General features: G+C 60.7%; 3 protein-coding genes across 4 annotated transcripts; 1 reads left to right on the top strand and 2 right to left on the bottom strand.

Moving 5' to 3' along the window:
• Positions 1-1952: 1952 nt before the first annotated feature.
• Positions 1953-3560, bottom strand: LOC131498045 (uncharacterized). Its single transcript, XM_058704896.1, has 3 exons — positions 3477-3560; positions 2791-3264; positions 1953-2410 (listed from the first exon to the last, which is right to left on the bottom strand). Exons 1-3 carry the CDS (start codon positions 3558-3560, stop codon positions 2048-2050), a joined length of 921 nt encoding a protein of 306 aa, XP_058560879.1. The 3' UTR covers positions 1953-2047.
• Positions 3561-4558: 998 nt separating this feature from the next.
• Positions 4559-9997, top strand: YBX2 (Y-box binding protein 2). Of its 2 annotated transcripts, none has more exons than XM_058703408.1 (9): positions 4559-4857; positions 5456-5519; positions 6913-6946; positions 7811-7900; positions 8162-8446; positions 8597-8700; positions 8981-9158; positions 9471-9555; positions 9928-9997. In XM_058703408.1, the coding sequence occupies exons 1-8, from the start codon at positions 4593-4595 to the stop codon at positions 9519-9521; spliced, it is 1071 nt and encodes a 356-aa protein (XP_058559391.1). In that variant the 5' UTR covers positions 4559-4592; the 3' UTR covers positions 9522-9555; positions 9928-9997. The 2 variants fall into 2 exon arrangements, with proteins under 2 accessions (XP_058559391.1, XP_058559389.1); XM_058703406.1 differs by having other exon boundaries at positions 9633-9997.
• Positions 9998-10507: 510 nt separating this feature from the next.
• On the bottom strand, positions 10508-16187 carry SLC2A4 (solute carrier family 2 member 4). Its single transcript, XM_058703405.1, has 11 exons — positions 15915-16187; positions 14431-14547; positions 14142-14314; positions 13930-14054; positions 13696-13811; positions 13420-13582; positions 13109-13296; positions 12831-12935; positions 12616-12717; positions 11696-11899; positions 10508-11560 (listed from the first exon to the last, which is right to left on the bottom strand). The coding sequence occupies exons 1-11, from the start codon at positions 15945-15947 to the stop codon at positions 11354-11356; spliced, it is 1533 nt and encodes a 510-aa protein (XP_058559388.1). The 5' UTR covers positions 15948-16187; the 3' UTR covers positions 10508-11353.
• Between the last annotated feature and the right edge of the window lie 6635 nt (positions 16188-22822).

Raw genomic sequence — 22822 nt, 5'->3', positions numbered from 1 at the left:
CCGGGGTCACTTCTCAGTGCTGCATGACACTCCGGGTGGACACCTACCACGTTTTACCCAGCACGCGCCCGGCGACGGACGCCCGGGTGGCCTCCCCGTTTCCAGGCACGTCTACGTGGACATCTGTGAAAGGAATCTCTTTGTGTCGTGTGCCCCGCGGATGAGTTGCTGGCCATTGACAATGTGCACGTGGAAGGTGCCTGAGTATCGCGAAAACCAAAATGCATTTCAGAAAGATGTTTCGGAGGGCGCCGGGGTGGCTCAGTCAGTTAAGCGTCTGCCTCTCGGCTTCCGCTCAGGTCACGCACGATCTTCCGGTTGGTGGGTTCGAGCCCCGCACCGGGCTCTGTGCTGACAGAGCAGAGCCAGCTTGGTGTTCTCTCTCTTCTCCTCTCTCTGCCCCTTCCCTTCTTGTGCTCTCTCTCTCAAAATAAAATAAACTTAAGGGACGCCTGGGTGGCTCAGTCGGTTTAGCGTCCGACTTCAGCTCAGGTCACGCTCTCGCAGTCCCTGAGTTCGAGCCCCGCGTCGGGCTCTGGGCTGAAGGCTCGGAGCCTGTTTCCGATTCTGTGTCTCCCTCTCTCTGACCCTCCCCTGTTCATGCTCTGTCTCTCTCTGTCTCAAAAATAAATAAACGTTAAAAAAAATTTTAAAACCTTAAAATAATAATAATAAAAGATGTTTCTGGCTGCCTTCATTTACCCAGTCAAGTAGTTACCGGTCACCTACTATGTGTTGGGTACAGTTTGAGGCACTGAGAATACAGCAGTGGACAAGACAGACAAGATCCCAAGCTTACAAATTATAAACAAGCAAATGTCAGGTACGAATAAATACTACCGTGGAAATCAACCAGGGCAGCGGGACGGCGGTGGGACAGGCTAAGCTGCTGTGAGGTCCACTGTGCAAAATGGACTGGAGAGGGCAGTTCTGAGGGCGAGGAAACCACGTAGCGGGGAGGCCACTGAGCTGATGTGGGTGAGAGATGCCGACGGTGTGAACCAGGTGGGGGCGGTGGGGTTCACATCTCTGCGCCCCGATATGGTGGAGCCTTTTCCCCAGACAGGGGTCCTGGAGATTTCCTGCTGGCAGCTGGCAATCGTGGGTCTGGGGCTCAGGTGGTCCGGGCTGGAGGCACGGGCTGGGGGGTCACTGGGTTCGGGTTGTCTTTGCCTCCCTAGGGGTGGCATTAACGAAATGCCACAAGCTCGATGCTTAAGATGCTTAGACTCCTAACAGGTCATATTTGAAGCAGGGGGGTGGAGGGGCCTCCACGGGAGGGGTCACAGAGTCAGAAGAAGAGAAGAACTGGGGGGCTCTGACCTTGAGGAAGGGGCGAGGGAGAGGCTGAGGAGTCCCTGAAGAAATCTGAGAGCCAAACGGTCTCCGTGGGCATCTGCCCCGTGGACGGAGGCGGAGGAACGGGGGCAAGCAAGGGTCCGTCGAACGAGGTAGTGCGACCGACGTCAACGCCGGTCCCGAATGCCGGGCCTGGGGAAGAGCAGAGCCTGCGTCATGCAGGCGGCCTCTCAAGACATTTGGTTGGGAAGGAAGAGCCTGACATGTGGAAAGTACTAGAGGGGAGGAGGAAGGTGGAAAAGTGTAGTCCCAGCGCGGTGGCAGGAGGCTGGTGACTCTGAAGAAAGGTCCTGGAGTCAGGCTGCTCTGCGTCTGAACCCCCCGCTTGGCCGGTTCCAGAGCTGTGTGGTCTTGGGCTGCTGGCTTACCTCCACTCTGCCTCAGTCTCCTTATCTGAAGAGTGGGTACAATGATAATAGTACCCACTCCCCAGGGTTGCCGTGAGGAATTAATGACCGAAGTCACCTAGGCTGCTTAGCACAGTGTGTCGCACATAGGTGCTAAAAAAAAAAAATCTCAACTCTTACTGCTCTCTGGTAAAAAAAAAAAACAAAAAAAAAACCCAAAACCAAAAAACCCAACAAGACAAGGAGGAAGTTCCAAGAAGGACGTGTAAATAATATCCGATGCGGCAGATGGGACAAGGAGACAGGCAGAGGGCAGAGAAAAGGTCAAGGATCTGGCAGTCCTAGCAGAGCTTGGAAGGAGGGGAAGACGGAGGCAAAGGCCGCGGAAGAGTCGACGGGCGAAGAGAAGGCCGCGGGGTCTGGGGCACTTTCTGGAGCAGCCGAGGAGAGAGAGAGAGAGAGAGAGAGAGCGCGAGCGAGCAGGTGTTAGAGGGGAGAGGGCGGAAGCTCTGGTTTGGGCTGCGAGGAGACCTGTGTCGCCAGGAGGATTTGGCACCGGCTCTGAAATCTTTCAAACAGCGTCTCCATTCGACACCGCACATCTTCTTCTCTGCAGGAGCCGCAAAGGGCCACAGTGAAGGAGGCGTTGGTTTTCGCGTTTTGTTTGGTTTTACACCCGAGAACGAGACGGGCGAGGCAGTGAACTTCAAGTGGACGGGGGGCAAACGGAAAGAGAGCGACAAAGGAGGACCCTTTTTGCCGGGGTGCCCAGAGCCCTGGCTACCTCAAGCCCCTAAACATCTGTAAATCCCCAGAAAATCACCCGTGCAGACCCTTCAACTCAACAGGGAAATTAACTGCTTCTCTCGGTGGCAGCTAATTCCTGACCGTGGAGACAGGGAGGATGTTACTGTCGTAGGAGTAAGCGTCGTTTCCTGTCGCCAGGCGCCTGCCCCTCAGCGCCCTCACCCAGGGGTCTCCTGACATCTTTTCTTAAAAACTCTTACCGCAAACAGGGCTCGTCTTTCCTGAGCTTCCTCTCCTGTCACGGTTTAACCAGCCCACACCTGCACTCTCTCTGTACCTTCTGCGTGCTTCCTCTGCTGCACTGGGAGGTCTCCTGCTCGCCTTGCTCCAGCCTTGCCCTCTTCTGAATGCCTCGATCTCGGGGCTGGACACAGGTACACGGGTCCTTAACAGTCCGAGGGAGAGTGGTCGTTTCTGCATCCCTCGCGGCCTTGCCTCTTGATTTAATTGTTCTCCCGCTTTTTTTCTCTTCTTCTACCCGCGGTGCCGGCTGCGCGGGGACACAGAACTGTCGCCTCGGACAGGGCCGGAGGGGTGGGGCGGGCGGAGGAAGCCGCAGGTGGCAGGACGGCGAGGAAGGCGGCGCCGGCGCCTCCGGGAGCGGCCGGCAGAGGGCGCGCCGGGACCGGGATTGGAGGACGGCCGCCGGAGAGCCGCCGCCGAGCCTGGCGCGGACCCCGGGGCTGGAGAAGCGCGCTTGGGGCCCGCGGCGCGTAGGGGCACGAAGGCTGGTCCACGCGCACCGTCCCGGCTAAAAATACGCGCTGCCCGGGTCCGGCAGCGGGGGCGGGGCCCTCGGGAGGAGCGACTCTGGAGCCGCCCTACTCTGGGAGGGAGATCGCAGCTCCGGGCCGAGCACCCGGGCTCCGGGGAAACCTGGGGCAAGCTTCGCGCCGGGGCCTCAGTCTTCCCATCTCTGCAACGGGGACCATCCGATTACTCGGGGGACAAGTGAGCGCCCACGTTGTGCCAGGCAGTGCTGCAGGCGTCAGGCACGCCCACCAGCTCCGTCCAGCGCAGCGGGGGCACAGGGCGACATACGCTCATATTTTCAAAAACGCTCCGAGGAAAGGAAAGGATGACGTGATGGTGAGGAGGCATAGGTCGGCCGGCACTTGAAAAGGTTGCTCTGCAAATCACGGAGGTGCGTTCTAGGTGGCGGCAAGCGCAGGTGCAGGCAAAGAAGGAAGGCGGGGGAGGCTGCGGGGAGCCGGACATCACGGCGGCGACGGTCCTTGGGGAGGCTGGGGATGCCTGGAAAGGGCTCGGGGGGGAGCTCTCTCCTTTAGGGCGCTGACTGCGCGGACAACGGAGTCGTGCATTCCGCTCTCCGTGCGTCCCACCTCAAAAATAAAAGTGGGAGCAATTGCGAGCTGGGAGAGTCGTTCTTCCGCGGCGCCTGGAGGCTCGCTCGGCGGGCGGGGACCCCGGCCCGGGGCGTGCGGGGCATCCCCCGGGCCGGGAGGAGGCGGTGTGCGGGCACGTGTCTCCGTCTCGAGGGCGGAGAAGAGCGGTGCGGCGCGCAGCCAGAGCGGAGGCTGCCGGCGCCGGCCGCGCCCCCGGGTCGTCAGGGGCAACCCCGAAGCTGCGCTCCCCCCCCCCCCCGCCCCGCCCTGCGCGCACAGGCCAGGTGGCGGTTGGGGCGCGACCAGCCCGTTTGATTTCCCGCGGCCGGTGGAAAGGGGCGGAGGGGGAGGGGAAAGGGGCCGTCGGCCAATGGGCTGGGGCGGGGAGGTCACGTGACGGCCTCGGGGCGGGGCCCAGGTGTACTTACGAGGGGGCGAGCCCGGGTCTCGGCCACCTTGCGAAGCCCGGGAGGCGTGGCCGGCGTGCGGGCCGGGGCGGGGGGGGGGCTGCTCCGCTGGGATTGGCCCGGGGGCGGCAGGCGGGGCCGGCGCGCGCCGCGGCTGCGGGCGGCGATTGGCCTCGTCCCGGGGCCCGCTGCCGGCGTGCGGGCGAGGCTCGGGGCGCGAGGACTGAGCGGGGCGACGGGTTTGCGAGCCGGGGGGAGGGGCCGGGGCGGTGGCGGCGGCGGAGGAGGCGGTGGCGGCGGCGGGGGCCGGTACTGGACCCGGCGGGATGAGCGAGGCGGAGGCGGCAGCAGTGGCGACCGCGGCGACGGTGCCCGCGACGGCGGCAGGAGTGGTGGCGGTGGTGGTACCGGTGCCCGCGGGGGAGCCACAGAAAGCAGGCGGCGGGGCAGGCGGCGGGGTCGGAGCCGCCTCGGGCCCCGCTGCCGGGACCCCCTCGGCGCAGGGTCCCCGCACCCCGGGCAACCCGGCGACGGCAGCCCCGGGGACCCCCGCGCCCCCGGCCCGGAGTCAGGCGGACAAGCCGGTGCTGGGTGAGGGGGGGCGCGTGCCACAGCGGCTCTGCGGGTGTCGACGGGCTGGGGGAGGGGTGTCGTGGAGCCCACGGAACCCAGAAAGCCGAAGGCGGGCCTGGCCCCGGAGGCTCAAAGGACTAGCTGGGCTGGGGGCAGCTGACCCAAGCGTGTTCCCCTGGTGGGAAGCCCTGCCGCGCCTCCCTGGCAGCAAGGGCGCGGTGGGTAGGTCCAGCTAGGGTCCGGGGAACGTCCCCGCGGCGGGAGACTTGGCCTGGTTGACTCAGCCCGGGCAGCGGGTGCGCTAGGAACCCCTAGGGCAGGACTTGGTGGGCCTGGTGAATACCTAGTTCTAGGTGAAGGACCCGGATTTGTAGCTCACGAGGAACAGGACGTAGGGATGGAAGGGTCATGAAAGCCTGAGCCCTGCTGTAGGGGCGCTTCAATTTGGGGGAACCGGGTCAGGATTGCCTCGAAGCCACCGGGCGAAACTGGTGGCTTCAAGTGGAGCTTCATAGGTCATGGCGAGGTGGGTTGGATCTGGAGTGCCTCCAAACTGAGTCCAACTCTCTCTTCCCCCCATCTTCTTGTCCCCACTGTGCTTCTGCCTGCCCGGCAGCCATCCAGGTCCTGGGCACCGTCAAATGGTTCAACGTCCGGAACGGTTACGGATTCATCAACAGGTATCTGAGAACCCCAGGTGTGGGGGGGGGGGCGGGGGGGGGGGACTGGTGTTTTCCAGACTGGCCTGTGGGGCTGGACACCTTCCCAGCCCCATCTCTCCCCCCTGCCGAGGCACGTGGTTGCAGTGTCCAGCTGACGCTGCTTGAAAGTCTTTAACCACAACACAAACGTGGGCGCGATGGAGCCGCCTCGGAATCTTCAAGGGCGGCAGAGAGTTAATGATCTAGGAACTTGGCCAACCTGGCTCCGGGCCTCCCGCTGCTCGTCTGTCTCACCTTGTGCTTTGGTTTGCTTCACCTCTGGGGCCGAATGTACCTGCTGTCTGCGCCTCGGGGCTCGGGGCTGGGGTCCTCACTCGTTTCCCGTGCAGGGCGGCTCCCAGAACGGTCCCCGGACTCACCGCCCTTAGAAAGGGCTGCTGGCTCATTTGAATCCCCCACCTGACGGGCCGGGCCGGAGGCCGGTGCCGGCTGGGGCCGAGGCAGGAAGCCAGCCCCCGCAGACAGAGGCGGCTGCTGCTGCTTCTCTTCGGTTGGGCTGCTGGGAGCGACTGTGGTGGCTGATTGTGAGCAGAGCCAGGTCTCCCCCAGCGGGCCCTTCCCCAGCCCGGGCACCCTGCCCAGCCCAGCCCTCCTGGGAGGCCCCAGTTCCCTCTTAGCAGGCTGACCTTTGTACAGATCCAAGTGCTTTAAAGCTAGCACATTTGGTCTAGGGAAGGATCCCTCCCTAATTCTGGAAACTGAGGACTCCCGGGAGGTTCTGGAGGAAAACCTTTGCGTTCTCCCCTCCCCGCCGTGGGATGCTAGGCTAAACTGGGGTAACAGGCGAGCAGGCAGAGAGAAGGATCGAGTATGATCTTGTTTCTCACCCTTGGTCCCTGGGTGTGTTGAGTGGGGGCCTGACCCTGGGGTTCCCCTCTGGGCTGAGGGCGAGAATAAAGTCTTGGGGATGTTCAGAGCAGGCTCTTGACAAGTTGTCCCCTTCTCAGACATATTCTCCTCCGCCTGCACCCCACCTTCCTCCTTGACTGTAGGAGGGAAGACACGGGGATTTTCCAGCCGGGATGGGGGTTGGAACAGAGGGGGTGCTGGCCAGGGACAGTTACACCCAGTCCTGCCAGGTCCTACGGTGCCCCTGGGGTGGAGAGTTGTGTCCTCGGCAGGTAAGAGCTGGCCCAGCTGCTTCAAGGTGACTTTGCAACCCCCCCCCCCCCCCCGCCCTTACAAAGCCCATGCTTTTCAGGGAGGTTTTTGGAGCTTCCAGCTCCTGTCCCCCCATGGGTCCTGTGTACCCCCAAGAAGCCAGGGGATGCTGGCCTGCTGCTTTGAGGACTAGGCAGCTCGGGAGGCCTCACCAAGGTCACCCCCCCTAACAACCCCTCCTGTTCTGTAGGAATGACACCAAGGAGGATGTCTTTGTTCACCAGGTAAGTGCTGGGTCGTCTTTGGGTGGGGGGAGAACCCACCCTCTCCTGGAAGGCCCGTGCCATAATCCTTAGCCGCACACAGCGTTTCTCCTGCCTTCCCCTCGCACGGCGTGCCCCGCAGGAAATGGTCCCCCTCCACCCGCCTCAGGTGCCTGTGTTAACCACCATGGGCCCCACTTGTGTCAGGGTGTCTTTGTGAGAAGCAACTTGTTGCCCTCTGGTCACGGCATGCTCACTACCTACATCGGGACGCGTTGACACAAGAAGGAATCCTAGGCAGTGTTCAGAGGGAAAGGACACAGGCTAGCGATACTTGGGTGCGCTGGTTCTCAAAGTGTGGGCCCCGCGGCAGCAGCATCACCTGGCGGCCAGGTTCTCGGGCCCCACCCCAGACGGGCCGAATCAGTCCGGCTCGGGGAGGAGCCCGCCCACCTGTTGTATCGAGCTCTCCAGGTGATGCTGATGCGGCCCCAGTTTGAGAACCGCTGCCGTGGCGGCCGGAGCTCCCAGGTAAGAGGCGCGGCGCGTTTTACCCACTTTGCAACTTCGGGCGGGCGCCTCCGCTGTGTGTTCTGCCTTGAGTTCTAGTCTCTGGCCTCCCTTTCGGAAACCCCTGCGGGGCGAAGGGAGGAGGGAGTGCGCCCTGGGGCGGTGCTGAGGGCACAGGCTGCCCGGAGGCCCTAGTTCGCGGCTTCTCCCCCACTAAGCTGGGCCTGCCTCGGCGCTCACCCTGCGGCCCGGCCACGAGGAAGGAAGGTGCTGAAGACCGAGAAATGGGGTGGCGGACCCGGCGGGGGTGGGGGGAGGGGGGAGGGAGGCCGCGGGCCCGCTGCCCTCACCTTCCCGTGGCCTTTCCCCTCCCAGACGGCCATTAAAAGAAACAACCCCAGGAAGTTCCTGCGCAGCGTGGGCGACGGGGAGACGGTGGAGTTCGATGTCGTGGAGGGAGAGAAGGTTCGGGCGGGGGGCGGGGCCCGTTAGCCCGGGGCCTCCAGACCGCATCCCTGCCCCGCACCCGGTGACCTCCGGGCTTCTCCGTCCGGCACCCAGCACTTGCTGGCGTCTGTCCGGCCCCCACCCCCGAGGGTCCGGGAGCCGCTCTTTCCTTCCGCGGGGGAGGCAGGAGCCGGAGGGAAGCGGGACGCGGGGAAGGAGGTTCGGGACCGCGTGTGGCTGGGCCAGGGTCTCACGGCGCGCTCCCCGCCCCCTCCCCAGGGCGCCGAAGCTGCGAACGTAACTGGGCCGGGGGGCGTGCCAGTCAAGGGCAGCCGCTACGCCCCCAACCGACGCCGGTTCCGCCGCTTCATCCCCCGGCCGCGCCCGGCCGCCCCGCCGCCCATGGTGGCCGAGGCCCCGTCGGGCGGGACGGAGCCAGGCAGCGAAGGGGAGCGCGCCGAGGACTCCGGGCAGAGGCCCAGGCGGCGGCGCCCGCCCCCCTTCTTCTACCGACGGCGCTTTGTGAGAGGCCCTCGGCCCCCCAACCAGCAGCAGCCTATAGAGGTGAGGGGGCCTGGGGACGTGGAGCCCGCTACCACCCCGGGAAGGGCGCCCGCGAGAACAGAGACCCCCGGAGGGCTGGGAAGGGCCGCCGACGCCCGGCGCCGGGCGGCCTCGTTCCCCAGGCTCCCCCAGGCCTTCGTGTGTTCCTAGGGCGCCGATGGGGTGGAGCCCAAAGAGACAGCCCCACTGGAGGGGGACCAACAGCAGGGAGACGAGCGGGTCCCCCCACCCAGATTCCGGCCTAGGTACCGAAGGTGAGAGTCCCTCTCTGGGGCTGTCTTCCCTCTGCTGTCCGGCATTGGGAAGGGCCAGGTTCTAGGAGAATCTGGAGCTGGCGGCGAGGGGCTGGCAGCTCCGTGATGGCTGATAAGGGTCCCGGTGGGGGAGAGCGTTGGAAGCCTGGCTCCTGGGGCGGGGCGCCGGATGGGGAGGCACCACGGTCCCCCTCTGCTGGGGGAGCCCCGGGAGGGAGGGAGGGAGGTGGGGCACGTTGGGTCCCTGCTCCCCCCACGGCCCCCCTGCTCCTCTCCCCAGGCCTTTCCGCCCCAGGCCGCCCCGGCAGCCTACCACAGAAGGTGGGGATGGTGAGACCAAGCCCAGCCAGGGCCCCGCGGACGGGTCCCGGCCCGAGCCCCAGCGCCCACGAAACCGCCCCTACTTCCAGCGACGGCGGCAGCAGCCGCCCGGGCCTAGGCAGCCCACAGCCCCGGAGGTGAGCACCTGGGCCGCTTGGGGGGTGGGGGGCAGGTTAGAGAAGAGGCTGGGGCCCACTCGCCCCCTTCCCCTTCCCGCTCACCCAGCCCCGCCCCCCACCTGAACCAGAGAGCCCAGACTGCAAGGCCCCCCATCCTCCAGGCCACGCAGCCCAGGTGCCCCCCACCCCCACCCCCAGCCCCTGCAGACCCCTCTCTTGCGCTGCTTTGGAGCCACTGCAGCCGCTCGTGGGTGCGAGCCGGGGCGGAGCGGAAAGAAAAAGGGTGCGAGAAGGCTGGGGTCGGGGGCTGACCGCCCCTGTTCTCTCTAGACCTCAGCCCCCATCAACAGTGGGGAGCCCCCCACCACCATACTGGAGTGACCCCAACTCGAAGGACACGTAGAGCTAACATCTGGTGAGCGGCGGCCCCGGGCGCCGGGGCGCTGTGCCTGAGGAGTCCCCACTCACGCTTTATCCGTTTCTCTCTCTCAGGTTATCTGCCAGTTTTTCCAACTGCCCTGCCCCCCCCCCAGCACCCCCTCCCCCCCTTCCCCCAATTCCTGACATCAAAACGGCGGCTTTCCCCTTTTCCTTGAGACTCAGGAGGGCAAAACGACCGCCTTTTGCTTTCTCTCCCTCCCACCGTGGGTGGAGGGAAGGGACCCAGCCTTCTTGTTCAGAGGCCCCACCGCCCTCCCCGGAACCAGGCTGAGAAGGAACCAGCCGGCCCTTCCCTCCTCCTGGTGGTTTTCTTTCCCACCCAGTTTATTTTTCGTCTCCCTTCCAGCCCGTCCCTCTGAAGCCATTTTATGAACCGTCGTGTACCACCTGAGCCTCCAGTAAAAACGAAAACAGGCTTTTCTGTGCTCTTGTCTCTGCCTCTTTTCTGTGGAGAATCCCTGCTAAGGCCCCGTGGAAGGGGAGGCAGGGCCAGGCCTTGAGCCCTCCTCCTGGCGTCTCTGGCCCGTGAGAGTCCCTTTCCCATCTGTAACCTGGGGCTGGTGTGTCTCCTGCAGGATGGACGGTCCGGAAAGTCCTGAGAGCAGCTCTGGCACTTTCGGCTCCAACTTACCGCTCATTTACCGTCGATAAGAGCGATGACTGGGGGCGCCCAGCAGGCTCGGTGTAGAGCCTGTGACTCTTGATTTCAGGGCCATGGGTTCAGTCCCCGTGTCGCCATGTCGGGTGTGTGTTTTGTGTTTTTTAAAACAATGACTAGAAACAGAAGTGGGGGCGGAGTGACTGCCTATGGAGGATTCTTTGGCCTTGAGCTAAGGCAGGGTGAGAGAGACAGCGAGGGGGGGGGGGGGAAGGGGAGCTGTGCTCGCTGTCAGCCGGTCCTTGGGCACCCCACGACAGGACGCGCGTCTTGTAGGGCGACTTTATGTCTGCATCTCCTATATACACGTCGTACAACAGACCTTTGGTTCCTTCTCCCTGCCCCTTTTCCAAACATATACAAAAATATCGAAAGGCTCCTCCCACCCCGTTTACAGGCCGCCTTTCAAATTCCTCTTTCCCTTAGTTGGTCAAAAGCTTGTGGGTACAACACCCTTCGGGACGGGAGGAGAGACCAGAGCAGGGCCCCCTCTCCCCGCGCGTTGGCCCGTGCCCCCCTCTTGCCCCAGAAGGTTGGGCCCAGAGGGCTGAGCCTGCCAGGAGAGGGGAGCGTAGGCCCTGGGAGGGGACGTCCTCCGGGAGGGGTCGAAACCGGACGCGCTTGGCCCAGAGTCTGTGAGGCAAGAGCTCAGAGCCAAGTGCCAGAGGAGGAGGGCGAGTCCGAGGTGGCAGGGGCCACGGCTCCGGTCCTCTGTGCTTCAGTCTGCCCACTGAACAGTCCCCGGGCCTCCCCTCCCTGCAGCCCCCCTTCTCTAGCAAGGGAGCCACGTCTTCTGGAACTGAGGGTGGGGGGTGGGGGGGGTGGGCCACGGAGGAAGGAGGGGGCGAGACGGGAGAACGGCCCACCCTGACGGCCACAGCCTAATCACACCACATCAAGGATCCACGAGTCACACGAGGGGAATGAGGCGTTGCCAAGTCCACCCTTCCCTCCAGCTTCCCGACACCCCCCCCCCCCAGGCTGCAGGGGCTCCTCCGCCCTGGAAGTAACAGGGAAGAGAGGGTTAAAGTGCACAGGTGAGGCGGGGGTCTGGGTGGGGGTGGGGGTGGGGGTGGGCGAGAGCACGGCCCTCCCGCCGCCGCCGCCGGGCCCCTCAGTCATTCTCATCGTCCGGCCCCAAGTACTCCAGTTCCGTGCTGGGCTTCACCTCCTGCTCTAAGAGAGCGGGCGTCCGGCGGAAGTCGGCCGAGATCTGGTCGAATGTCCGGCCTCGGGTCTCAGGCACCCTTAGGAAGGTGAAGGTGAGGAAGCAGAGCAGGAGGACGGCGAACAGAAGGAAGACGTATGGGCCCATCGCCTCCTGGACAGGCGGAGGGAGAGGTGTCGACGGGGGGGGGGCGGGGGGGGGGGGCGCTGGAGGAAGCAAGGGGGCCGGCGGGGACCTGCCCCACCCTGGCCTACCGGGTAGGAGGCGGGACGGGGGCAGGGCACCTACCGCTATGTACTGGAAACCCATGCCGATGATGAAGTTGCACGTCCAGTTGGAGAAACCAGCCACGGCCATGGCCGCCGGGCGGGGGCCCTGGCTGAACAGCTCAGCCACGATGAACCAGGGGATGGGCCCAGGGCCAATCTCAAAGAACGCCACAAAGCCGAAGATGGCCACGATGGAGACGTAGCTCATGGCTGGAACCCGCTCCTGGGGGACGGGCAAGGAGAGGAAGGAATTCAGGTCCCGTCTTTCTGGATCTTCCTTTGCTCTCAGTGCAGAGAACTGACATCTACCCCTCCCAGCAGCTCACGGAAGAGCCTGCCACCCTGAGTTAGAACAGGTCTTGGAGCATTTCTGACCACTGCCATCCAGCCGGCTGCCCAACTGCTACTCCGTTCAGGGCAGAGAGAATGTTCTACGTTCCCAGCTATCAAGGTGGTCGCTTCTCCGGGCGCCTGGGTGGCTCAGTCCGTCAAGCGTCTGACTCTTGATTTCGACCCAGGTCGTGATCTCATGGTTCTGTGGGTTCGAGCCCCGCATTGGGCTCTGCACGGACAGCGTGGAACCTGCCGGGGATTCTCTCTCTCCCTCTCCCTCTGCCCTTCCCCTGCTTGCGCTCTCTCCCCCTCTCTCTCTCAAAAAAAAAAAAGAAAAAAAGAAAAAAAGAAAAAGAAAAAAGAAAAGCTAGTTGGTTCTCTCTTGGTTCTCAAACTGGGTCCTTGGGAATTGTTGTTCCTAAAACTAGACAGTGACTCTCCTCCCTGGCTGCCACGGTTCTGCCCGAGCTTCCTCCCAGAGCAGGGAGAGGTGCAGGAACATAGGGGAACGCGGACCATGCTCCCGGCCCGAGGCTGGCCCCAGTGCTCCTCGGGGCGGTGCCCTCGGGCTGGGCCGCTGGCTCCCTCCCCCTCCCCAGGCCTCACCAGCAGCAGCAAAGCTATGGTCATCAAGATGGCACATCCACACATCCCCGCCAGGCCCAGGAGGTGGAGGGTCCGACGCCCCGCGCGCTCTACCAAGAACACCTGCGAGGAAGAGTCACGGCTTGGCAGGGGGCCTCCGGGCACAGGAGCGGGAGGGACTGGGCGGGTGGGGGCTAGTGGGGGACACGAAGGCGATGGTGGGCGCCCACAGTTACCGAGACCAAGGTGAAGACCGTGTTGACCACGCCGGCCCCTATGGTGGCGTAGGCTGGCCGTCCTACCCCTGCTGTCTCGAAGATGCTGGTTGAATAGTAGAACACCTAGGAGCGGGGGAGAAGAGAAGGGGATGGCAGGGGTGTCCCTCCCTCCCCTGGTGGCCACACCAAGCCCGACAGACCCGAGTTTGAACACAGGGAGCCTGCGCCCTTCTTCTCCCCTCCTCTTGGGCCGGGCCCCGACCCCCTGCCCTTCCCGGAGGCTGCGACTCGCGTACAGCGTTGATTCCCGAGAGCTGCTGACTCAGCTGCAGCACGACAGCGATGGCCAGGGGCTGCCGGTGGGTGCGGCTGCCCAGGAGCTGGAGCAGGGACAGCGGCCGCTCACGCTCCAGCTTCCGCTTCTCCTCTTTCAGCTCAGCCAGCGCTCCAGACACGTCGGCCCAGCCCGTGAGGCGCTTCAGGCCTGGGGGCGAGGAGGGCGGGGCCTGAGAGGGAGGGCGGGCGGGGAGGGGGTCTGGGAGGGCAGGGAGGGGACCTGGGGGGGGGGGCTGGGAGGGCGGCCGAGCAAAGTGGGGCACAGGCTCACTCTTTCTGGCCGGCCCCTCCAGGTTCCGGCTGATGTAGAGGTAGCGGGGGCTTTCCGGGCACAGGGGCAGTAGGACCAGCTGCAGGAGGGCAGGCAGCACCGTGATGCCCAGCAGTAGTGGCCACAGGGTGGCCGTGCCCAGCATGGACTCCAAGCCCAGCACCTGAGGAACGAGGGTGGGCAACGGGACAGGCCATTCAGCCCGGAGCCCCACCCAGCCCCCCGCCCCCCCCCCCCCCCCCCCACCTAGCCACTCATAAGGCCTGGCCCAGTCACCTGGGCGATCAGAATGCCAATGACGATGGCCAGTTGGTTGAGCGTCCCCAAGGCGCCCCGCAAGTGAGTGGGGGCGATCTCCCCCACGTACATGGGCACCAGCCCCGACGTGAGCCCTGGGCAGAGGGAAGAAGAGAGGGCTGAGGGCAGCTGGCCACTCCCCCCTGCGGGTTCAGTGATGGTGAACGGACAAGATAGCCGGGCACTGGGCAGGGCCGTGGCGCCCGTCGGTACCTGAGTAGGCGCCAATGAGGAACCGTCCGAGAATGAGCATCTCGTAGGACGCAGCAGCATTGGCCAGGCCCATGAGGGTGCCCCCCAGCACCGCCAGGATGTTGTTGACCAGCATGGCCCTCTTCCTGACGGGCAAAGAGTGGGGCTGGAAGTTAGGGTGCCATGCTGTGACCCCTGGTCCTGTCCCTCACCCCTGCCCTCCAGGCCCATACCTTCCCAGCCACTGAGAGACGACACCAATGAGGAAAGAGGAGATCATGCCGCCCACAGAAAAGATGGCCACGGACAGAGCCCAGAGGGTGGTGAGGGTGCCTGGCGGGATGGAGCTGGGTCCCTCCGGCCCCTGCCTCCCCAGCCACGTCTCATTGTAGCTCTGTTCAATCACCTGGGGGGACAGCGTAAGAGTGACTGCCTGCAGAGACGTCTCCCTCTGCTGTCCCTTGCTGTCCCCTGCCCTTCTTGTTTAGACAGTCCACACTCTGCCAGCCACAGACCCCTCACCTTCTGCGGGGCATTGATGACCCCAATGTTATAGCCAAACTGGAGGGAGCCAAGCACAGCAGAGAACACGGCGAGGACCAGGGTCCCAGTTACTCGCTGCCGTGGGGGCTCCCCGTCCTGGGTAGGCAGAAGAAGAGACGAGGCATGTCACACAGAATCATGCTTCCTTTCTATCCTCCAGGGGCCCGGGCCCAGCCGGAGGTTTAAGATGCTGGGTTCTATCCAACATGTTGGGTGAGGGAAACTGGGCCATATTAGGAATAGAGCAAAGATCTCAGTGTAAACAGGAGTAGGAAGAACCCAACAGTGATCAGCCATGAAAAAGAAAAAAAAAAAAAAACCAACACGAAAACTGGATCTTTGGGTCCAGCAAGCTGAGAAATGTTTGAGGACCTCGGGCCTCACCATTCCTCTGTGACCTTGGGACAGGCTTGGCCTTAAGACTTGAGTTGGAATTTGGGTGACCTTGGGTGAGTCCCTTCCCCACTCTGAGCCTAGGTTTCCACTGGGTTGGGGGGCGGGGCGGGTAGGGGTGATGTTGCCTGCTTTGCCTACCTGTCAGTAAAAGTCAGAAAGTCAAAGTCAAATGTTAACAGTATTCGGGACACTGCTGGATTGGTAAAGCGAAGTGGGCCTTATCATCCGCCTCTGCCCCCTTTCCTCTCCCCCTCTGGGGGCTCCCTCAGCGGGCTCCCGGAGGCGCCCAACAGGCTCAACAAAAGACAATTCCAAAAAGGACATCGCGGTCATTCCTCCCCGCATATGGCCCTTGGGGTGGCCTTCTCTGTCCCCGCCCCGGCCTCCCTTCCCCCTCCAGGCTCCGACGAAGGGCGGGGGGCCGTGCCCGGGTTCTGTCTGGGGGAGCCAGGCCCAGGGGATGGGGGCGGGAAGGTGGTGTGAGGGGCGGTGGCGGTGGTGGCCGCTCGCTGGCGGTACAGACTGTCTCTAAGCGGAAACCTGAGCTGGGGGAGGGGGGGGCTGACACTCCCCTCAGCCCCTCCACCAACCGTGGGGCTGAGGGAAAGTTCAGCGTCCTGGAGGACGGCCAGGGGTGGGGGTGGGGGCCCACGGAGAGCCTCCGGTCCTCGAAAAACTTCCCGAGAGGGCCGGGACAGACGGACAGCTCCAGGAGGGCACGGCTCGCCCGGATCTGCTTTCTCAAGCTGGATCGAGGGCAGGGTGTCCCCGATCCCGGCGCAGCGCGCCTCGTACTGGAGAAGGGAGCGAACCCTGGACTCGGGAAATCCAGTGGTGGCCCGTGTCCCCGAACTGTCCCCGAGACCCACTCAGCCTCTTGGAAGGACTGGAATCCGACAGTCACGGGTTGCCCCGCAGGGGTATAAATAGCCAGGCCCCCACCCCCACCCCCCACCCTCCCCCCTGCGCCTGCGCAGGGACCGCCCCCTAGCTGACCCCAAACGCGACCCCAGCCCGAGTGAAGAGGGCCCTGTGCCCCCGTCCCGCCCCCGCATGCTGAACCCTACTTCGGAGCCGATCTGTTGGAAACCCGACGGCATCTTGTCTCAAGAACCGGAGGCGCAGGAGCAGCAGTTAACGGGGAGGCGACTGGGGGTCGGCGGTCCCGGCCTGGCGGGCCGAGGGCGCGGGGCGACGGGCGTCCCGGAGCGACCGCGCGGAGGGCGAGCCTGGCGGGACCCACTGCCGCGAGCCAAGGATGCAGAGAGCGGCAGGGCTCCCCGGGATCTGGCGCAGCGGGGCTGGGGGGAGAGACCCGAAGAGCCCCCGCAGCCCCCACGGGCCACGCCCTTCGCAGCACCCATTGGCCAGGAGCCCGCACACCCCAGAAGGCCACGCCCCTCCCTAAGCCTCGTGTTTAGAATTTGGCACCGGGGAGCGGGTGGGGCCGGCGAGACCACGCCTCCCCGACGTGCCCGACGGGACACGCCCCGCGGGTTCCCGCCCGCCTCCCGCGGGCAAGTTTGGAGACCCGGTCCCGGGACACAGCGGCCCCGCCCCGCCGCGTGCGGAAACTCCGCCCCGCAGCCGGGGTTGGGGCCGTAGAGGCGACTTGGGTGCCCTTCGCCGAGGGTTGGGACCGCGGGGTCCGGGAGGAGGGGATGCGGCAGGTAGGCTGGCCCGGGAGAGAAGTCTGGCGGCCCGACGCAGCGCGCGCGAGGTGGCGCGCGGGGTGGCTGGGGAGCAATGGCCTGGAGTAACCCCCCCGCGGCTATTTTTAGCTCCCACGTTGGGAGATGCCAAATGTCAGGTCCCGGGTGTCCCGGCCTGTCCCGGGCGGGGGAGGGCAGGGAGATGGAGCCTTAAAGGGTCCGAGACGCGCTAACCACGCGGGGACGGCCCGGGTGGGGGTGGGGGGACAGGAAATTCCGCTCCTAGAGGGTGGCGTGTGTGGGCCTGGAGGTCCTCCTTCCGTGCACCCCTGCACCTCTCTGGCCCTCCCCCTACACCCGTTCGGCACACTGGCTCCTGGAGGCGGCCTGAGGGACAGCTGGTCACACCAGTCACGCCACCAGCCTGAGGTTCCCGAGCCGCCACCAGTGTGCCGGCCGCGTGGACGACTTGGACACGCTCTCCAGAGGCCGCTCCGGGTCTGAACCCCCAGCCAGGAGGGCGCGACCTAGTGTTGGCGCGCCGCGCGTTCCGCGGAACGCGCGGCGCAGCCCTCGGGTCCCCGAAGCGCGTGGCTGTAGCGCCACCTGCGGGGCGAGCGAGGATCCGCAGCGGATCCGGGCACAGTCGTCTCTGGCCCCCTGTCCCTCCCCGGGCCGCCCCCGAAAGGCTTCGTTACATCCAGCCCAGGCCTCCTTCGGGAGCTCCGGACCCCAGTGCTCAGCTACCGCCTGCGCCGGACGGCTCGCATCATCAGCATGCCCACACCCGCTCTTCCTTCTGACCTCTTCATCCCCGTGGATGGTCCCGTTGGCCACCCTGTCACTCCTGGGGGAATCCCGGAGGTCCTGCTTGCTTCCTCCTCCCTTGCCCCTTCCCCTCCTCCCCTTCCCGCCTCCCGCCTTTATCCAGTGCGTTACCAGCTTTGGTGCGCTGACCTCCTAAATTCACATTCATCAGATTTTCTCCACCTGCCTTGCTGCCGCCTTGGTCCAGACCACCATTAACCTCCTGCTCCTTCCTTTCCCTGCCGCGGAGGACGGCGTTCAAGGCAAAAAAGTTCAACCTCATCACTCCTGCCCCCAAACTCTCTGGTTCCTTGTTGCCCCCACGTCAAATTCAAACCCCTTTTCAGAGTGAAAACTCCTGCTTTTCTTATCTCTGCCTCACCTTCCCTTCTTTTCCCTCGTGTTCTAGGCAATACCTAACCCCTTGGTGGTGGTGGTGGTTTTTAAGCTTATTGATTTATTTTGAGAGAGTGAGCACAAGTGGGGCAGGGGCAGAGAAAGAGAGGCAGAAAGAGAATCCCAAGCAGGCTCTGAATTGTCAGTGCAGAGCCCATAGGGGGGCTGGAACTCACAGACCGGGAGATCATGACCTGAGCCGAAATTGGACGCTTAACCCACTGAGCCACCCAGGGGCCCGATACCTGACTCCTTGTACCCAGAACACATGGTGTCATTTCTATCCTGAGTGCCTTTGCTGTACGAATCTCTCAATCTGGAAAACCAGAAGACTTCTGTTCACCCTTCAAAAAATGCCCACCTCCTCTCTGAAACCTTTCTTGGCCTTCCTCTGGGGGGCGGGGGTAGAGAAAGAAAGCCTCGTGTCCCCAGCGTAGTAGATTGTCATTTGTTTTCTTCCCTCTGTACTTAAGCCTTGAGCATAGAAGTTCACCTTGTTTCCCTCTGTGCTCCCAGCACCCAGCCTTAGTGACGGGCACTCAGTACATGTTGAATGAACGAATGAATGAATGAATGAATAAATGAATGAAGGTCTGACCCTATGGCCAAGAGCACAGGCTGGAGAGCCGGCACAAAAGAGGGAACTATCAGGGGACTGGCTCCACCTATCTGGCCAAGGGGGCGTAGATGAAGAACTAAAGTGTCAACATTGAGGAGTACCAATCCTTTAGGAGCCGAAAGGAGCGGAAGTCATTGATGGAAGCAGGGAAGGGCCAATGAGGAACCAGGGACTCGGGGATGCTACAAGGGGAGGAGGGGAAAAGCCAAGCAAGGTGCCCAGAACAGAGGGGTTAAAGGGGGGTGCAGACTGGGAGCAGATGGAAAGTCAGTGTAGCAGGTGAAGTTCTGGGCTCTGCTCTACGAGGGCACATTCCTGCTCTCATTCAGATGCTGTGTTTCCGATGCTTCTCAGCGACCCTTCTAGACAAGAGAGAAGTCAGGAGAGCTGGGGGGGAGAAAGAAAGGTGGCCTGGAAGGTGAGCAAGGGGTTGTTGATAGAAGATGGAAGGAGAGGAGAGACACATGACATTGCGGGGGGGGGGGGGGCTTTACATCGGAGCTCACACGCGCGCGTGCGTGCGTGCATGTGTGTGTGTGTGTGTGTGTGTGTTGCTTCTTGATAGACAGCTGTAGCCCTTCCCAAACTCTGCCCTCTGCCACTGGGAGTTCATCCCTGCAGGCTTTTGTTTCCAAAGCTCCTGTGACCACTGCCTTCTGGCTGGGTTCAGCCCGTGATGGGTAAACGATGGAGGTGGGAGGGGGCAGGAGAAAGCCAGGATGCCCCCTCCCCCGCCACACACACACACACACACACACACACACACACACACACACTACCTTCTGCTCCTACTTCACAGGACCATTTGGCTTCCAGTTTCTGGAAGGCAACCTGGATTCCCGAGCTTCAGCAATGCCGTCTCCCCTGTTCGCTCCTTCGCTGCATTTTGTCTATAGATCAGGGTCTGAGGTGCAGAGGTTTGAATTAATGACACAGTTCTTGGTGCATTATCTGTGTTGATTGATGTCTTGTTTTTATTTTATTTTGAAATGTTTATCTTTACTTTTGAGAGAGAGAGAGAGAGAGAGAGAGCGTTCGAGCAGGGGAGGGGCAGAGAGAGAGGGGAACAGAGGATCTGAAGCAGGCTCCAGGCTCCGAGCTGTCAGCACAGAGCCTGACACGGGGCTCGAACTCACGAACTGTGAGATCATGACCTGAGCCCAAGTTGGATGCTCAACCCACTGAGCCACTCAGACGCCCCATACGTCTTGTTTTCATTTTTTTTTTTTTTTAATTTTTAAAAAAAAATTTTTTTTTCAACATTTTTTATTTATTTTTGGGACAGAGAGAGACAGAGCATGAACAGGGGAGGGGCAGAGAGAGAGGGAGACACAGAATCGGAAACAGGCTCCAGGCTCCGAGCCATCGGCCCAGAGCCTGACGCGGGGCTCGAACTCACGGACCGCGAGATCGTGACCTGGCTGAAGTCGGACGCTTAACCGACTGCGCCACCCAGGCGCCCCCGTCTTGTTTTCATTTTAAAAGCTATTCTCTTTTGGGGCATCTGGCTGGCTCAGTTGGTACAATATGTGACTCTTGATCTCAGGGTTGTGAGTTCAAGCCCCCCGTTGGGCATAGAGCTTACTTAAAAAAAAAAAAAAAAAGGAAAACAAAACTTTTTTGGATTCACAACCCATTTCCCTTTGTCCTCCCTCAAAAGGCAGCCATTCCAATGCATTTCATGCTCACTTGTGTTTGTGCTCTTGCAAAACATCAGTTGTTTTCTGTGCAAACATTTCTTTATTTTTATTTTTATTTTTTGACAAATCCTATTTTATTATTTATTTTATTTTATTTTTTATTTTCTTAAACTTACATCCGAAGTAGTTAGCATGTGGTGCGGCAATGATTTCAGGAGTAGATTCCCTAATGCCTCTCCCCCACTTAGCCCATTCCCTCCCCCCACACCCCCTCCAGCAACCCCCAGTTTGTTCTCCATATTTCTGAGTCTCTTCTGTTTTGCCCCTCTCCCTGTTTTTATATTATTTTTGCTTCCCTTCCCTGTGTTCATCTGTTCTGTGTCTTAAAGTCCTCATATGAGTGAAGTCAGATGATTTTTGTCTTTCTCTGACTAATTTCGCTTAGCCTAAGACCCTCCAGTTCCATGCACGTAGTTGCAAATGGCAAGATTTCCTTCTTTTTGATTGCCGAGTAATACTCCATTGCATATATATACCGCATCTTCTTTATCCATTCATCCATCGATGGACATTTGGGCTCTTTCCAGACTTTGACTATTGTCGATAGTGCTGTATAAACATGGGGTGCATGTGTCCCTCCGAAACAGCACACCTGTATCCCGTGGATAAATGCCTAGTAGTGCAATTGCTGGGTCATAGGGTAGTTCTATTTTTAGCTTTTTGAGGAACCTCCATGCTGTTTTCCAGGGTGGCTGCACCAGCTGGCATTCCCGCAAACATTTCTAATTTATGTAAATAGCATCTTGTTATATATTTCATTCTGATCCTACTTACTGACCAGAAGCACTATGTTTTTTTTCTTAGTTTATTTATTGTGAGAGTGTGTGTGTATGTGTGTGTGTGTGTGTGTGTGTGTGTGAGAGAGAGAGAGAGAGAGAGAGAGAACACTAGTGGGGGAGGGATAGAGAGAGAGAGAGCGAGAGAGAGAGAGAGAGAGAGAGAATCCCAAGCAGGCTCCCTGCGGTCAGTGCAGAGCCCCACTCGGGACTCGACGACCTGAGCCAAAATGACGAGTCACATGCTTAACCGACTGAGCCCCCCAGGTGCCCTTGTAAGCACCATGGTTTCAATCCTCCTTCATGCTCTGTGATTACCAAGTCTGTTGCGTGGGGGCTCCACGGTGTCACTCACGCCACGTGTAGTTAGTTGCTCGAGGTCCCGCTGGTCAACACCCATGTCACCTGCGGTTCCCAAACGCAACAAAAGAGTGTGTCAGTGCACATTTCCTACCCGGCTTGTTACCGCTTCCTGTGAGAACTTCTTTGGGAGAGACATCGCTGCCTATCCGTATGTCTATTATTAATTGTATCTGTCTACACAAGTGGAATTTCTGAGTCATAGGGCATACTTATACCTACTTTGACTAAGTATTACCAGCTTGCTCTGAAGACTGACTGTCCCGGGCTCCGCGTCCACCAGCAGTGCGAGAGGCTTCTGTTACCGCCCCAGCCTCTCAGCAAACGGCTAGATGCAGCAGTTAGGAGTGTGGACCCTGGGGAGCGCCTGGGGGGCTCAGTTGGTTGAGCGCCTGACCTCGGCTCAGGTCTTGATCTCACGGGTCCGTGAGTTCGAGCCCCGCGTCGGGCTCTGTGCCGACAGCTCAGAGCCTGGAGCCTGCTTCGGATTCTGTGTCCCCCTTTCTCTCTGCCCCTCCCGGGCTCATGCTCTGTCTCTCTCTCAAAAACAAATACACATGAAAAAAAAAAAAAAAAGTATGGACTCTGGGCTCACACTGCCTGAGTTTGAGTGCCCTTACTAACTTGCTGACTTTGCCCTTGGGAAAGTTACCTAAGCTCTTTGTGTGGTATATACCTCATCTGTAAAACGAGAAGGGAGATAATAATAACGTCTACCTCTTAGGGTTTTAATGAAGGGGAATAATGTAACACTCATATGGTGCTTAGAGTGGATCGAACCCAGTTATGTTTTTTTTTTTAACGGCTTTATTGAGGTATAATTCACAAACAATAAACTGCACATATTTCAAACGTACAATTTGCTAAGTTTTGACCGATGTCCACACCCACGAAAGCATCCCCGTCATCAAGATAGTGGACATATCCATCATCCCCCCGGGGTTTCCTTTACCTCTTTGTAATCCCTCCCTACAGCCCTTTCCACCCACCCCTGTAGGCAGCCAGTGCCAGTCTTTCTAGAACACTTTGCATTTTCTGGAATTTTATGCAAATGGAGACATACAGGATGTATGGGGGGGGGGGTCTGGCATCTTTCACTGCGTAATTATTTTGAGATTCATCCATGCTGTTGTGTATCTCAAGAGTTCATTCCTTTTGGGGGCGCCTGGGTGGCTCAGTCGGTTAAGTGTCCGACTCTTGGTTTCGGCTCAGGTCATGATTTCCCCGTTTGAGAGTTCGAGCTCTGAATCAGACTCTGTGCTGACAGTGAGGAGCCTGCTTGGGATTCTTGCTATCTTCCTCTCTGTCTGCCCCTCCTCCGTTCACGCTCACGCGCTCTCTAAATAAATATTTTTTTAATTGGATTTTACTGGTAATATATACAATTATTTATTCTGGAGACAACTGATGTCTTTATAATGTGAAGTCACCGCATTTATAAGCTCAGGGGCTGTTTCTCTATTCTTCCAAGTTATCTATGTCCTTTATTTGAATTAAACTTTTTTTTCTCCCACTGAGGTCTTGTCAATACTTGGTTAATTCCTAGGCGCTTTATAATTTTGATGCAAATTGAATGTTATTTTACATTGTATTTTCCAGTTGGTTGTTACTGGTGTAGCAAAATGCCAGCAATTTGTTTTGTTTCATTTTGTTTTTTGTAGCTGG

The sequence above is a fragment of the Neofelis nebulosa genome, chromosome 16 (assembly GCF_028018385.1).
Source record: "Neofelis nebulosa isolate mNeoNeb1 chromosome 16, mNeoNeb1.pri, whole genome shotgun sequence".
Taxonomy (NCBI): domain Eukaryota; kingdom Metazoa; phylum Chordata; class Mammalia; order Carnivora; family Felidae; genus Neofelis; species Neofelis nebulosa.
This window is presented reverse-complemented; position numbering and strand designations above follow the sequence as displayed.